Consider the following 16,207-nt stretch of genomic DNA (forward strand, 5'->3'; position numbering starts at 1 on the left):
TTTGTTTTTGATAAAGTAATTGCATTTATCCCACGAACAATTAGATAGAAGACTTAAAACACTAATCTGCATAGGACTAAGTTCATATTTTTCCTCTTTAAAACACTAATCTGCATAGGACTAAGTTCATATTTTCCCTCTTTCTTTTTAAGTTAAAAACCACATGAGTTTGACACTGATTACTACCACCACAAGTCATTTAACTTCTTCAACTGTCTCATACTTTTCACAAGAAACTGCGTCATACAAATTAGCCCATAATAAAGCTATCCAAATTCCGAACCCCATCTAATTGGTTTCTGAAATCAGTAACTCTCATGGAAGGAAAAACTTGGACAGACTGATGCAGAAATTGAGAAATGAAAGTTTGAAAAAGATTCTTACATCTTTGTCTATTAGAAAAAAAATTGATTTCTTGTACTAGAATCGTTGTTCCCTGCCATTCTCAAAACAACCTGAATAGTCATGTTAAGAACACTGAGCCCTGCACTAAAGTTGAAAGAGGGGAAAAAACAGCATGTTGAACAAATGAAGGTTAAATCAAAAGGATTGAACTATAGTTTCCAAAGTTTTCATTTCTCTTATATTCACGTAATAGTAATAGTAATTCCTCTTTCAAACAACCACTTTTGTTTCAACAAAGAGGACAAGGCTTATAATCCCTAAATCGTTAGCAGTATTGCTATTTGGAGAAAATGTTAAAGTTAAACAGCTGACAATACCTTCCAGCCCCTACCACTACTATCTTTTGGTTAACAAAATCACTCAATGGCCGCCCTTGAGCTCTCACAGTTCCCAATAGTCCAACGAGAGCAACACCAGCAGTTCCCTTTATGAAATCAAATAAACGAAAATGAATGTCCTTTTAAGTAATTATCAACTGCATGAATACATCATCAACTACTCACTTGTATGTCATCGTTGAACATGCAGAACCTCTTACGATAACATTGTAATGTTTCAAAAGCCCATTTCATTTGAAAATCCTCAAACTGGCATCATTCAAAATCAAATTACGAGATTACGATACTGATTACTGGCAGTGAACACAGTTAAAAATTTGATATCTTAACCAATAAACCTGAACAATAGCTTTAGGCCAACATGTATGCACGGCTTCCATAAAATCATCAACAATTGATAGATACTCTTCTCCCTCCAATCTAGGTATTCCTATTCCCTGAACTCCAAGGTCACCGAGGCCAAGAATATGACGTCCATCTGTCAAGACAATCATGTCAACCTGTAGTTGGAAGAAGAAAATACAATGAACTTCAAATATGGTGTTGCTGGAAATTAAAAGGGATTTTCATTTTTATTTTGCTCAAAATCAATGCTCTTGAGCTTTTAATGTCCCGAGGAAGGTGAAAGTTTCCCAATATATCGTGTATGGAAGTTTAAACTTTTCAAAGAAAACAAAGGTGATCAACATACAAAAGCCTCCTGTGGATAGAAAATTAATCAAACAAAAATTCGATTGTTCTGTAGCAGTTTGACTTTGTTGTCAAGGAAATTAAGAGTGATAAGAAGGCGAGGGAGTGACTTTGAGTGGTGGCAATTCGACAGCCAAGCAACTACACTCAAAGTTGCAGGTCGAATAGGCAGCAGGAAGAAACGAAGAAGAAGAAGAAGAAAAGTTTTCGATCTATCAAACGTGATCATCATACAATAGAAAGTCATTTAAATTATCCAAATATATTTTGAAGTAATTTTAACATTTTCAAAATAACTCTTAATCATGCTCTAAATATGGAATGGATTATCTATCCAACTACAAATACAAAAGTTTTTCTAAATCACTCTAACTAATTATACAAATTCCACAACACATAGATCACATGCTTCCCAAGAACCCACAAAATTGTTCAATGCGGCATTTCATCAAACAGTTGGTGGATGGAGACAACAAAAACAAGTGTTTAACAAAATTATCTTAGAAACAAACACATTAATATTACCTGAAGATGGAACTCCAATTGAACAGCCTTGAACAAGTGATGGAGAAACAAACAGAACATAAAGATTGTGGGACTCCTCAACTCCAATAAATCCTGCAATGGAAAAATGGGTTAGAAGGTGGAAAAGCATAGTAGAGGATTATGATAATGAAAATGGGTAGTAACGTTTTTCAGTAGCTATCTTTTTCTTCTTTTTTTTATTCATGTTGTTGATGGTTGTTCTTGATTGTCTTTATCTTTTTTTTTTTCTTTTTCCTTTTTTGCATTTGGGAAAAAACAGTTTGTTGACTAAGAGGTGATGATGCTGGTGAGGGAATTTATTAAAGTAATGAATACTTTTTGGAGGACTTAAACAAGTAAAAGGACGAAATGAAGCAAGTCAAGCAACAAACTTTCTGTTAAGTAAGCATAAATATTAACTAGAGGCTTAAATAAAATATTTCACCACCACCACCACAACAACAACAACAACAACAGCCCAGATATATCGTCATTGACAACAGAAACAGAGCAATATAAGCACAATACATTACAAGGAAAATATGGAGATAAAAGACATGAAGGTTTACCTTTCACTTACAAAGAGGATCATTAAGTAACTTCTTGTTGTTAGAACCAATATCTAGCATTACTGGAAGAATCTGTCAATTAAACAAGAGCAAACTTAATGAAAAGTGTGGTTAAGAAAAGTTGCTAAAAAATGTCACCATTAAATGATATTAGTATTCTTAGATAATCTACAAATTTCATGAAGAAAAGACTGCAGACTTGAGAGTTACCCCCACTATCAGGAATACTTGTTGGAACGGGAAAAAGATATCGACAAATTCTAAATACGGCACACTAAAACTCTCACTCTCCTGGTTCTTGCTTAAAATCACATGTACATGTCAATGCTGATAGTGCCTCTTTCACTGAAACAAACCAAATTTCAGTACCAATTAAGATGCAGAAAATAAGGTATTTAAGATGCAGAAAATAAGGTAGTTAAGATGCAGAAAATAAGGTAACACCCCACATCACTACAGTGCATAACAAATCTATCACATAAGCACAAAGATAAATACTGAGAGTATTAGTTGAAACTTAGCAAACACAAAAAGGACATAAGCTTATTCTCAAATTTCAGTACATATACTCATCAAAATTCAGAATCTCACGTCACAAACCCGAGCTTAGTGCTCAAGGGTGTGACAGTCATGCCTTTTATGCAAGATCTAAGAAGCTATGATGCTCATTATTGTAATGAAAAACTTTTGAAAAATTTTGAAATTTGGACAAAATTTGAAATCCCCCAAGTTTAGACCAAACAAGTGAGCTATTATCCACCCTTCGCTTAAAACATTGCTTGGTAGTAGCCCAACATGAGAAGATAAAACAATCTGAATGCAGGCGATCCTATAAACTATTAAAACAATAGCCACAACCGATGAAAATCAAGTTGGATAAACAACCATTTGATGAAGGGAGGGCGTTGAGCTTGTCTAAGAAAAACATACTCTTTGAGGGTTTATGGCAGCAGCAGCAACATACATATCCAGCTTTCCTGTAGGTATTCCTATTCCCTAAACTCCAAGGTCACGGAGGCCAAGAATACGACTTCCATCTGTCAAGACAATCATGTCAACTTGTAGTTGGAAGAAGAAAATACAATGAACTTCAAAAATATATATATATCTATAAAGCATAACAATTATCCCACTGCTGAAAGAAATAATATTTGTTATTCTATGTATATAATTCACAAATTAATAGACCATTATCTCAATGTACAAATTGTGTGAAGCTAAGGTCTCTGAAACAACTTAAAGAGGGTTGAAGAAGTGTACCAGAAGTTTTTCATTAGCCATCAATCCAGGAAATAAATGAAGCATCAAGCTTGTCTAATAAACTGAACTGGGTCCTCAATATTTAACACAAATTACACAAAAATCTAGGGAGGGGGGCTATGATTTACATACGTAAAATACTTAGAGGTTTGAAAATAACTTATTGCATTCACTATACACCGAGTAAGAAGAGAACGAAGGCGACGGGAGAAAGGAAAGGGGATAAGGAAAAGAGGAGAACAGAAAGAGAACAACGACAAGAGGAACCAATTTATTTTGGGGAAAGAGGTATTTTAGGAATTTTCATTTTTATGGAGGGACCGACTGTGATTTTAACTAAACGGGATAGTTGCAAATTTAGCAATTAACTAAAAGAGGATAAAGAAGATAATAAACATAAAACTGGAGAGTATCATTTCCTAAACCATTCAACATGTAGCTAATAGAGTGGCACACCGGTAAGAGAAATAATCTTTGTATCCTTCCAATTAATTTATTTGATATTCTAGAAGTATAAATAAAATTGAAAACTAAGAATGCTCAGTTTTACCTTGACCGTGCAAATGGTCTATCTTTCTCGAGTTCTAACTCCATAAGTTCAACTTCTGCTTTTCGGTTTTTAGCTAAGCCCTTGCCCCATTCCAACTTTATCTCCTGTGACCGGAAGACCAGCATCACAAGCAGCCACAGTGGGATTTGATAAAAACATTGATAAGAACTATATCTCCTGAGAAGTATATAGTCTAAAGTGGAATTTTAATTTAAATCATAACTCTTGAATACCACCCTAAGACTTCAATACTATACTTTAATTCAACCAACCACTAATAAACATAGAACAAGAAATTGGAACAAGTCTGAATTATTAATATCAGACAAAGCCTGAATGTTAGAATATTCATCAATATGAATAAAGATGAAACAAGTCTAAACTCAAGATAGATAGTTTTTAGAAGCTTTAAATTGGTAGCTTTTCAACATAGTCAACAAAACATGAAGCATACCCAAAGAATACTTTAATTAGCTTTATGCATAAAGTAGCTAAAAAGTAAGAGAAAGCTTCATGCTATTAAATTAATTGGAAACAGCAACAACAGAAAATCAGCTTGATTAAACAAGTGCTTAATAATCTTTTAATTGAGCCAAACAAGCTGAACCACACCATTCAATCCCGATCTAGTCAAAAGCAAACAACCCAAATGCTGAATTTCATATTGATTCCTCCCAACATGTATATATATCTAAACATGAAACCAAAACTTCCCAATTTTGCATAGGCCTAAAAAAGACATGAATTTAAGATAATTAGAAAAGTTATCTAGGGTACCCAAAAGATCGCTGGTTTTTTTAATATTATTATTATTGGAAAACTTAACTACCTGCAAGAGGAACCTCTTCAATAGGAAGTTCTGCACCAAGATCACCTCTGGCAACCATTGCCTAAAATGAAAAGAAATAATGTTCTTCAATTAGCAACCAAGCCCCAGACTATCAACAAAATTGAAAACCTTTTAATGAAATTCAACATTAACGAAGCTGTGAAAAAATTCAAACAATCACCCCATCAGAAGCTGTAATAATTGAATGCAAATTTGGTATGGAGTATACACTTTCTATTTTTACAATCACATGAATAGCAGCATCACAGCCTGCAGAGTCGGATATTAAAAATTCAAACCCATAAAGTCTAACTAACTAAACACAATTAGATTTCTAGTAGCAGTAATTTAACACAGAAACAGAAATTAAACATTAGAACATTATTCCATGGCATTTCTATAAATTTATCACATGTTCTTTCTTCTTCTTTTTTTTCTTTCCTTTTTTGATATAACTCTAACCATGTAGTTAAGCTTCTCCCTGTAGCAGTTAATTAAAATAGAGACAGAAACTATAGATTAACAAACAATTGGAAGGCCTCTCGATCAATTTATCTAACAATAAGTTCATACTTGTGTCTTTTTGGAAGTATGAAAAACGAGAAATCACTATTTTCCCTAAACGAGAAACCTCTTCGTTCCGTTTTTGTTGATTATTCATCCTTGTTCTTCACAGGAAATTCTCTCAATTTTCTTCAAAGGAAGGATCAAGTTCTCTCCTACAAAGGGTATGTTTCTAATTTTCCTAACTTTATGACATAATATGGCAGTGTTGTATAATGCAAATCTACAATAGAAGAAACACCATTTACAGCAGAGCCAAGAAAAATGAAGATTAAATATAATGTACTGCAATAAAATTAAAATACTAAAGAATGTGTTAGGATGTGCTTTCTCAATCTACATCCTAAACCCCTAAACCCATAAACCTCTAAACCCAACATCCTGATGTGCTTTTTCAATCTACATCCTTCTCAAAGAAACATCCTGATGTGCTTTCTTAATCTACATCCTTCTCAAAGAAATGAATTGAAAAATCTCTAAAAGTTTCCTCATCAAACAATACCATCCAACAATGTTTAAGAAGGATAGTAAAAAGGAAGAAGAATGATGTAATGGTGTTTAAAGAGGATAGTAAAACGGAACAAATAGTGATTAGCCTAATTCTTCAAAAAAAACATTAAGTTTTGAGTTGTGGCAATATGAACTAGGATCTCCTTTACAATTGTGCTCTAAAGATATTGAAGACAATTTATAGAATAAATCAAACTTATTAATGATAATAATAGAATTAGTAATGACGAAATTACATATCCTTTAAAATTTTTTGTTAAGTGAAAATTATGAGGTTTCTTTCCGCTTTTGTGTGTTCTCATGTTTAATTGTACTTTATCGTACCAATTTAGAATTTTAAAATGTTTTTAATTCACCATTTGAGGCTTCATCTTGCCTCTTCAAGTCAAAATACCTCACAGCCAGCCTTTGTTGAGTTATTTTCTATTGAATAATAGATTGTGTTTTCTTTTTGGTCAAGAGACCAAAGTAGATTAGTTACAATTAGAAACAAAAAGGTGGATTTCGATTTCCCATAATAAACAATAAGAGTGGATCACCCAACAAGTCATAAACCTACTATCATTTATGTTCCACTTGATCCAAACATAACAAACAAAAATGAAAGGTTTGGACTTACTTGAGAATTAGTGTTGAAAAAAGATAGTTGTATGACCTTGTTAGCATATGAGTAACAACTTGAAAATGCATCGAGAATCTACAAAATTATTTAACATTAGTAGTTAAGATGCAGAAAATAAGGAAACACCCCACATCACTACAGCGGATAACAAATCTGCCACATAAGCACAAAGATATAAATACTGAGAGTATTATTTGAAACTTAGCAAACTCAAACAGGACACTGATTTGGAGCTATGCCTGAGGGAAAAATAAATCATGAACACTGATTTCAACTCCAAGATGCTTCTAAAAGGCTTGTCTTACACCGATTGAGGCAAGTCCTTGCTAAACTTTCTCTTTCTTGTATCTTTTTCAAAAAACGCTCTCTGTCTCATTTGCACTTATTTCTCTCTTCTTCTTCCACGCTTAATGAAGAAAACCCTTAATGAAGAAAAAATAAGAAATCAACCCTAAACCCCTCAACCCAACATCCTGGTGTGCTTTCTCAATCTACATCCTTCTCAAAGAAACATACTGATGTGCTTTCTTAATCTACATCCTTCTCAAAGAAATGAATTGAAAAATCTCTTCTCAGAGAAATGAATTGAAAAATCTCTAAAAGTTTCCTCATCAAACAATACCATGCAACAATGTTTAAAAAGGATAGTAAAAAGGAAGAACAATGACGTAATGGTGTTTAAAGAGAATGGTAAAAAGGAACAAAGATGGTAAGGAGAAATTTATTTTCAACTTAATCATGAAGAACAGTTCAACAAAAAATAAATAATAAATTTAAGGCACTTGGGAAAGCAACAAACCTGCTTCTGTAACTCAAGAAGCTGCCGCTCTTTCTCATGAATGTGTTCTTCAAGTTCATGCAAATGTTTTATTTGCTGAGCTCTTTCAGCTTCAGAATGATCATGTTCTCTCCTACAAATGATAACTCAATGACTTAATATGGCAGTCTTGTATAATACAAATCCATAATAGAAGAAACACCACTTACAGCAGAGCCAAGAAAAATGAAGATTGTATGTAATGTACAGCAATAAAATTAAAATACCAGAGAATGTGTTAGGGTGTAGAGCAAATCATCTTCACTGCAATTATTCGGGAGGTTCTGTAAAGATAATTCCAATACCAGAACCTTCTTACCTCATATATAGTCCTTTCATCCGACTCTGTCAACTTTGCTCTTTCCGTTTCCTGCACATCAAATAAGCTTCAATTTCAACCAAACTCGTAAAGGTTACAACTCTCACGTGATGCTAATTGAACGGAAGTTTAGAAACTGGGACAGGGTATGAGCTAACTTCATTATGCTCAAGCAACAAATTTTATGTTATGTAAGCATAAATATTAACTAGAGGCTTAAATAAAATATTTCACCACCACCACCACAACAACAAAAAGCCCAGATATATCGCCATTGACAACAGAAACAGAGCAATATAAACACAATACATTACAAGGAAAATATGGAGATAAAAGACATGAAGGTTTCCCTTTCACTTACAAAGAGGATCATTAAGTAACTTCTCGTTGTTAGAACCAATATCTAGCATTACTGGAAGAATCTGTCAATTAAACAAGAGTAAACTTAATGAAATTCAGAAAGTGGGGTTAAGAAAAGTTGCTAAAAAAATGTCACCATTAAATGATATTAGTATTCTTAGATAGTCTACAAATTTCATGAAGAAAAGACAACAGACTTGAGAGTTACCCCCACTATCAGGAATACTTGCTTGAACGGGAAAAGATATCGGCAAATTCTAAACACGGCACAGTAAACTCTCACTCTCCTGGTTCTTGCTTAAAATCACATGTACATGTCATTGCCGATAGTGCCTCTTTCACTGAAACAAACCAAATTTCAGTACCAATTAAGATGCAGAAAATAAGGTATTTAAGATGCAGAAAATAAGGTAGTTAAGATGCAGAAAATAAGGAAACACCCCACATCACTACAGTGCATAACAAATCTATCACATAAGCACAAAGATAAATACTGAGAGTATTAGTTGAAAGTTAGCAAGCACAAAAAGGACATAAGCTTATTCTCAAATTTCAGTACATATACTCATCAAAATTCAGAATCTCACGTCACAAACCCGAGCTTAGTGCTCAAGGGTTGACAGTCATGCCTTTTATGCAAGATCTAAGAAGCTATGATGCTCATTATTGTAATGAAAAACTTTTGAAAATTTTTGCAATTTGAGCAAAATTTGAGCAAAATTTGAAATCCCCCAAGTTTAGACTAAACAAGCGAGCTATTATCCACCCTTCGCTTAAAAAATTGCTTGGAAGTTGCCCAACATGAGAAGATAAAACAATCTGAATGCAGGCAATCCTATAAACAATTAAAACAATAGCCACAACTGATTGAAATCAAGTTGGATAAACAACCATTTGATGAAGGGAGGGCGTTGAGCTTGTCTAAGAAAAACATACTCTTTGAGGGTTTATGCCAGCAGCAGCAACATACATATCCAGCTTTCCTATAGGTATTCCTATTCCCTAAACTCCAAGGTCACCAACGCCAAGAATACGACTTCCATCTGTCAAGACAATCATGTCAACCTGTAGTTTGAAGAAGAAAATACAATGAACTTCAAAAATATATATATATATCTATAAAGCATAACAATTATCCCATAGCTGAAAGAAATAATATTTGTTATGCTATGTATATAATTCACAAATTAATAGACCAGCATCTCAATGTACAAATTGTGTGAAGCTAAGGTCTCTGAAACAACTTAAAGAGGATTGAAGAAGAGTACCAGAAGTTTTTCATTAGCCATCAATCCAGGAAATAAATGAAGCATCAAGCATGTCTAATAAACTGAACTGGGTCCTCAATATGTAACACAAATTACACAAAAATCTAGGGAGCGGGGATATGATTTAGATACTTAAAATACTTAGAGGTTTGAGAGAGAATCAAAATAACTTATTGCATTCACTAAAGAAATATATATACAAGATGTTCTTGTAAACTTAATCCTCAGTTTATCAAAGACCCAATGGTTAATTGATTCAATAGATGTTCTTCTAAAAGAACCAAACTGGAAGTTTTTCAACAAATATGCGAGTGATGAAACCGGAACAACATAGCTATCCAAAAGTGAAGCTTCCCGTCATTTTTTTATGGGCTTTTTCTGATGTATAATGCATATGTTTGTTTTATTTTAGCTCTTAATTGTCACGCTGTTTTAAGTTTTACATTTGCAAGTCTCTCTTTTCTTTCTTTGGTACGGACACAATAACCGGTGGGGTAACCTTTCTATGGTTCTAGACTTAGTTTCTAAGTTCGACTGCTCCCTTCGGAGTGACAACAAGCCTCGTTTTCCCCCTACTATGGAACGGGGAGGATTCCTCCTCTTTTCAAAGCCCTCGTCAAACTCAATGCTAAGTTTGACTGCTCCCTTCGGAGTGACAACAAGCCTCGTTTTCCCCCTAGTGTGGAACGGGGAGGATTCCTCCTCTTTTCAAAGCCCTCATCAAACTCGATGCTATGTCTAGAACGCTAAGAGTAGGTGGCCTGGTTTTCGTTAGGCCAAAAGTGAAGTTTCCTCTCATTTTTTTATGGGCTTTTTCTTATGTATATTGCATATGTTGTTTGTTTTTTTTAGCTCTTAATTGTCTCGCTGTTTTATGTTTGCAAGTCTCTCTATTCTTTGTTTGGTATGCAATGTGGTAACTAGGTCTTGCTAGAACCGGTGGGTTAACCTTTCTATGGTTCTAGACTTAGTTTCTAAGTTTGACTGCTCCCTTCGGAGTGACAACAAGCCTCGTTTTCCCCCTACTATGGAACGGGGAGGATTCCTCCTCTTTTCAAAGCCCTCGTCAAACTCAATGCTAAGTTTGACTGCTCCCTTCGGAGTGACAACAAGCCTCGTTTTCCCCCTATTGTGGAACGGGGAGGATTCCTCCTCTTTTCAAAGCCCTCATCAAACTCGATGCTATGTCTAGAACGCTAAGAGTAGGTGGTCTGGTTTTGCTTAGGCCATAAGTGAAGTTTCCCCTCATTTTTTTATGGGATTTTTCTGATGTATAATGCATATGTTGTTTGTTTTTTTTGGCTCTTAATTGTCTCGCTGTTTTATGTTTTACATTTGCAACTATCTCTTCTGTTTCTTTGGTACGCACACAAGAACCGGTGGGGTAACTTTTCTATGGTTCTAGACTTAGTTTCTAAGTTTGACTGCTCCCTTCGGAGTGACAACAAGCCTCGTTTTCCCCCTACTATGGAACGGGGAGGATTCCTCCTCTTTTCAAAGCCCTCGTCAAACTCAATGCTAAGTTTGACTGCTCCCTTCGGAGTGACAACAAGCCTCGTTTTCCCCCTAGTGTGGAACGGGGAGGATTCCTCCTCTTTTCAAAGCCCTCATCAAACTCGATGCTATGTCTAGAACGCTAAGAGTAGGTGGTCTGGTTTTGGTTAGGCCATAAGTGAAGTTTCCCCTCATTTTTTATGGGATTTTTCTGATGTATATTGCATATGTTGTTTGTTTTTTTAGCTCTTAATTGTGTCACTGTTTACGTTTGCAAGTCTCTCTATTCTTTCTTTGATATGCAATGTGGTAACTAGGTCTTGCTAGAACCGGTGGGCTAACCTTTCTATGGTTCTACACTTAGTTTCTAAGTTTGACTACTCCCTTCGAAGTGGCAACAAGTTTTGTTAATGTCCACCCTTTTCTAAAGGGATTCAGTTCATTGTGGCTAGACAAACGGCTCCTAACTCATGTTATTTGTTAAAACCATCTCAATTTCTAAAGAGTACCTCCTATCCTTTTTTAACTCTATCTAGGCTAGGTTTGGACTAAGCGCATCATAGGTAAGTCACAGCAAAGCAACAAAGGAAGACAAAGCTAGAAAAGTATATCACATGCAATCAAGCATTCACAACACACATACCATTTTCTCAATCAAGCATTCACATCTCAACAAGATATCGCTAACATCTCAATAAGATATCGCTAAAAAGGGACGTAAACCAAAAAAGACGGCAGCTTATTCTCAAATTTCAGCACATATAATCATCAACATTCAGAATTTTACATCACAAACCCAAGCTCAGTGGTCAAGGGTTGCCAGTCATGCTTTTTATGCAAGATCTAAGTAAGCTAATAAGGTATAATGCTCCTTATTGTAAGGAAATTTTTTTTAGAAATTTTGAAATTTGGGCAAAACATTTGAACCCCCAAGTTTAGACTAAACATGTAAGCTATTGCCCACCCCCACTTAAAAAATTGCAAGCTTTTGAAAATCAAAATAAAGGGAGAAGAATAAGGGGGAACTTTGGACTCCCCTGGAAGGATCGACATCCTTGACTTTGGTTTGAAGCTTGCATGGATAAACCTCTTCATTTCTTTTTCATTGATTAATTATCCTTGTTCCTGAAAATCAAAGGAAATTCTCTCAATTTCATTTATTACTAAAATTAGGATAATTATAGTAACTGTATTTTTAACTCTTTTGGTAGTTTATGTCTTGAGTGTGTTTTCAATGGTATTTCTATATAAAGTACAAAGTTTAGGGGTATTCTGTATAATGGAACCTCTTTAACAAAAAAAAAATAAATTCAAACCCATGAAGTCTAACTAACCGAACACAATTAGATTTCTAGTAGCAGTAATTTACCACAGAAACAGAAATCAAAGGTTAGAAAATAATTTAATGGCATTTCTATAAATTTATCACATGATCTTTCTTCTTCTTTTTTTCTTTCCTTTTTTGATAAAACTCTAACCATGTAGTTAAGCTTCTACTTGTAGCAGTTAATTAAAATAGAGACAGAAACTATAGATTAACAAACAATTGGAAGGCCTCTCGATCAATTTAATGCACAATAAGTTCATAATTGTGTGTTTTTGGAAGTATGAAAAACGAAAAATCGCTATTTTCGCTAAAGAGAAACCTCTTCATTCCTCTTTCGTTGATTATTCATCCTTGTTCTTCAAACCTCAAGCCTTAAAATTGAGGAAGTAGAGGAAATTCTCTCAATTTACTTCAAAGGAAGGATCATGTTCTCTCCTACAAAGGGTGTCTTTCTAATTTTCATAACTTTATGACTTAATATGGCAGTGTTGTATAATGCAAATCCATATAGAAGAAACACCATTTACAGCACAGCCAAGGAAAATGAAGATTCAATATCTTTTTCAAAAAACGCTCTGTCTCATTTGCACTTATTTCTCTCTTCTTCTTCCACGCTTAATGAAGAAAACCCTTAATGAAGAAAAAATAAGAAATCAACCCTAAACCCCTCAACCCAACATCCTGGTGTGCTTTCTCAATCTACATCCTTCTCAATGAAACATACTGATGTGCTTTCTTAATCTACATCCTTCTCAAAGAAATGAATTGAAAAATCTCTTCTCAGAGAAATGAATTGAAAAATCTCTAAAAGATTCCTCATCAAACAATACCATGCAACAATGTTTAAAAAGGATAGTAAAAAGTAAGAACAATGACGTAATGGTGTTTAAAGAGAATGGTAAAAAGGAACAAAGATGGTAAGGAGAAATTTATTTTCCACTTAACCATGAAGAACAGTTCAACAAAAAATAAATAATAAAATAAAGGCACTTGGGAAAGCAACAAACCTGCTTCTGTAACTCAAGAAGCTGCCGCTCTTTCTCATGAATGTGTTCTTCAAGTTCATGCAAATGTTTTATTTGCTGAGCTCTTTCAGCTTCAGAATGATCATGTTCCCTCCTACAAATGATATGTTTCTAATTTTCATAACTCAATGACTTAATATGGCAGTCTTGTATAATACAAATTCATAATAGAAGAAACACCACTTACAGCAGAGCCAAGAAAAATGAAGATTGTATGTAATGTACTGCAATAAAATTAAAATACTAAAGAATGTGTTAGGATGTTAGCGTAAGCAAAAAGTAAAATCAATGGCAAAAGAAGGGAAAAATTGAAGGGCATCAACAAAAAATGTAACCTTTAAGTTGCTATTTCCTTATCTTGTTCCCGCAGAAGATCATCCTTGGCCCAAGCCTGTGAAGAAATTATAGAATAAAAGGGTTAGTGAAGAAAAAAACAGATCATTGCAAAACATTCTTATGCAAGCAAATCAAGCATGAGGGGGAAAAAAAAAAAACAAACCGGCGTCGTTGTCTAATTTAATTGATTGTAATTCCCTATCTTTATCTTCTATTTTCCTTTCCAGTTTGCGAATAGCCTGGTGTCTTTCACATAGCCTGTTCCTGTACAGCCACAAAATGTCTCATTGAAGTATTAAAGTAGTCCGCATCTAAATAGTGATTTGCCTAATTCCTCAAAAAAAAAAAATATTCAGATTTGAGTTGTGGCAATATGAACTAGGATCTCCTTTACAATTGTGCTCTAAAGATATTGAAGACAATTTATAGAATAAATCAATCTTATTAATGATAATAATAGAATTAGTAATGACGATATTACATATCCTTTAAAATTTTTTGTTAAGTGAAAATTATGAGGTTTCTTTCCGCTTTTGTGTGTTCTCATGTTTAATTGTACTTTATCGTACCAATTTAGAATTTTAAAATGTTTTTAATTCACCATTTGAGGCTTCATCTTGCCTCTTCAAGTCAAAATACCTCACAGCCAGCCTTTGTTGAGTTATTTTCTATTGAATAATAGATTGTGTTTTCTTTTTTGGTCAAGAGACCAAAGTAGATTAGTTACAATTAGAAACAAAAAGGTGGATTTCGATTTCCCATAATAAACAATAAGAGTGGATCACCCAACAAGTCATAAACCTACTATCATTTATGTTCCACTTGATCCAAACATAACAAACAAAAATGAAAGGTTTGGACTTACTTGAGAATTAGTGTTGAAAAAAGATAGTTGTATGACCTTGTTAGCATATGAGTAACAACTTGAAAATGCATCGAGAATCTACAAAATTATTTAACATTAGTAGTTAAGATGCAGAAAATAAGGAAACACCCCACATCACTACAGCGGATAACAAATCTGCCACATAAGCACAAAGATATAAATACTGAGAGTATTATTTGAAACTTAGCAAACTCAAACAGGACACTGATTTGTAGCTATGCCTGAGGGAAAAATAAATCATGAACACTGATTTCAACTCCAAGATGCTTCTAAAAGGCTTGTCTTACACCGATTGAGGCAAGTCCTTGCTAAACTTTCTCTTTCTTGTATCTTTTTCAAAAAACGCTCTGTCTCATTTGCACTTATTTCTCTCTTCTTCTTCCACGCTTAATGAAGAAAACCCTTAATGAAGAAAAAATAAGAAATCAACCCTAAACCCCTCAACCCAACATCCTGGTGTGCTTTCTCAATCTACATCCTTCTCAAAGAAACATACTGATGTGCTTTCTTAATCTACATCCTTCTCAAAGAAATGAATTGAAAAATCTCTTCTCAGAGAAATGAATTGAAAAATCTCTAAAAGTTTCCTCATCAAACAATACCATGCAACAATGTTTAAAAAGGATAGTAAAAAGGAAGAACAATGACGTAATGGTGTTTAAAGAGAATGGTAAAAAGGAACAAAGATGGTAAGGAGAAATTTATTTTCAACTTAATCATGAAGAACAGTTCAACAAAAAATAAAATAATAAAATAAAGGCACTTGGGAAAGCAACAAACCTGCTTCTGTAACTCAAGAAGCTGCCGCTCTTTCTCATGAATGTGTTCTTCAAGTTCATGCAAATGTTTTATTTGCTGAGCTCTTTCAGCTTCAGAATGATCATGTTCTCTCCTACAAATGATATGTTTCTAATTTTCATAACTCAATGACTTAATATGGCAGTCTTGTATAATACAAATCCTTAATAAAAGAAACACCACTTACAGCAGAGCCAAGAAAAATGAAGATTGTATGTAATGTACTGCAATAAAATTAAAATACTAAAGAATGTGTTAGGATGTAAGCGTAAGCAAAAAAGTAAAATCAATGGCAAAAGAAGGGAAAAATTGAAGGGCATCAACAAAAAATGTAACCTTTAAGTTGCTATTTCCTTATCTTGTTCCCGCAGAAGATCATCCTTGGCCCAAGCCTGTGAAGAAATTATAGAATAAAAGGGTTAGTGAAGAAAAAAACAGATCATTGCAAAACATTCTTATGCAAGCAAATCAAGCATGAGGGGGAAAAAAAAAAACACACCGCGTCGTTGTCTAATTTAATTGATTGTAATTCCCTATCTTTATCTTCTATTTTCCTTTCCAGTTTGCGAATAGCCTGGTGTCTTTCACATAGCCTGTTCCTGTACAGCCACAAAATGTCTCATTGAAGTATTAAAGTAGTCCGCATCTAAATAGTGATTTGCCTAATTCTTCAAAAAAAAAAAAATATTCAGATTTGAGTTGTGGCAATATGAAC

General features: G+C 34.1%; 1 protein-coding gene across 4 annotated transcripts; it reads right to left on the bottom strand.

The window, feature by feature from the left end:
• Positions 1-384: 384 nt before the first annotated feature.
• On the bottom strand, positions 385-13,918 carry LOC116405070 (NAD-dependent malic enzyme 59 kDa isoform, mitochondrial-like). Of its 4 annotated transcripts, none has more exons than XM_031888663.1 (8): positions 13,808-13,917; positions 2,738-2,872; positions 2,539-2,599; positions 1,959-2,051; positions 1,082-1,243; positions 909-992; positions 723-829; positions 385-436 (listed from the first exon to the last, which is right to left on the bottom strand). In XM_031888663.1, the coding sequence occupies exons 3-8, from the start codon at positions 2,548-2,550 to the stop codon at positions 421-423; spliced, it is 474 nt and encodes a 157-aa protein (XP_031744523.1). In that variant the 5' UTR covers positions 2,551-2,599; positions 2,738-2,872; positions 13,808-13,917; the 3' UTR covers positions 385-420. The 4 variants fall into 4 exon arrangements, with proteins under 4 accessions (XP_031744523.1, XP_031744522.1, XP_031744521.1 ...); XM_031888662.1 differs by having other exon boundaries at positions 385-484; XM_031888661.1 differs by having other exon boundaries at positions 385-489.
• Positions 13,919-16,207: the final 2,289 nt, after the last annotated feature.

This window comes from Cucumis sativus, chromosome 7 (assembly GCF_000004075.3).
Source record: "Cucumis sativus cultivar 9930 chromosome 7, Cucumber_9930_V3, whole genome shotgun sequence".
NCBI classification, from domain to species: domain Eukaryota; kingdom Viridiplantae; phylum Streptophyta; class Magnoliopsida; order Cucurbitales; family Cucurbitaceae; genus Cucumis; species Cucumis sativus.

Coding starts and splice junctions, on each gene's coding strand:
- LOC116405070 (XM_031888661.1), bottom strand. Junction 830..908: donor TGTTCAACGATGACATACAA/GTGAGTAGTTGA, acceptor GATTTCATAAAG/GGAACTGCTGGTGTTGCTCT. Junction 490..722: donor GTAGTGGTAGGGGCTGGAAG/GTATTGTCAGCT, acceptor TTTCAACTTTAG/TGCAGGGCTCAGTGTTCTTA.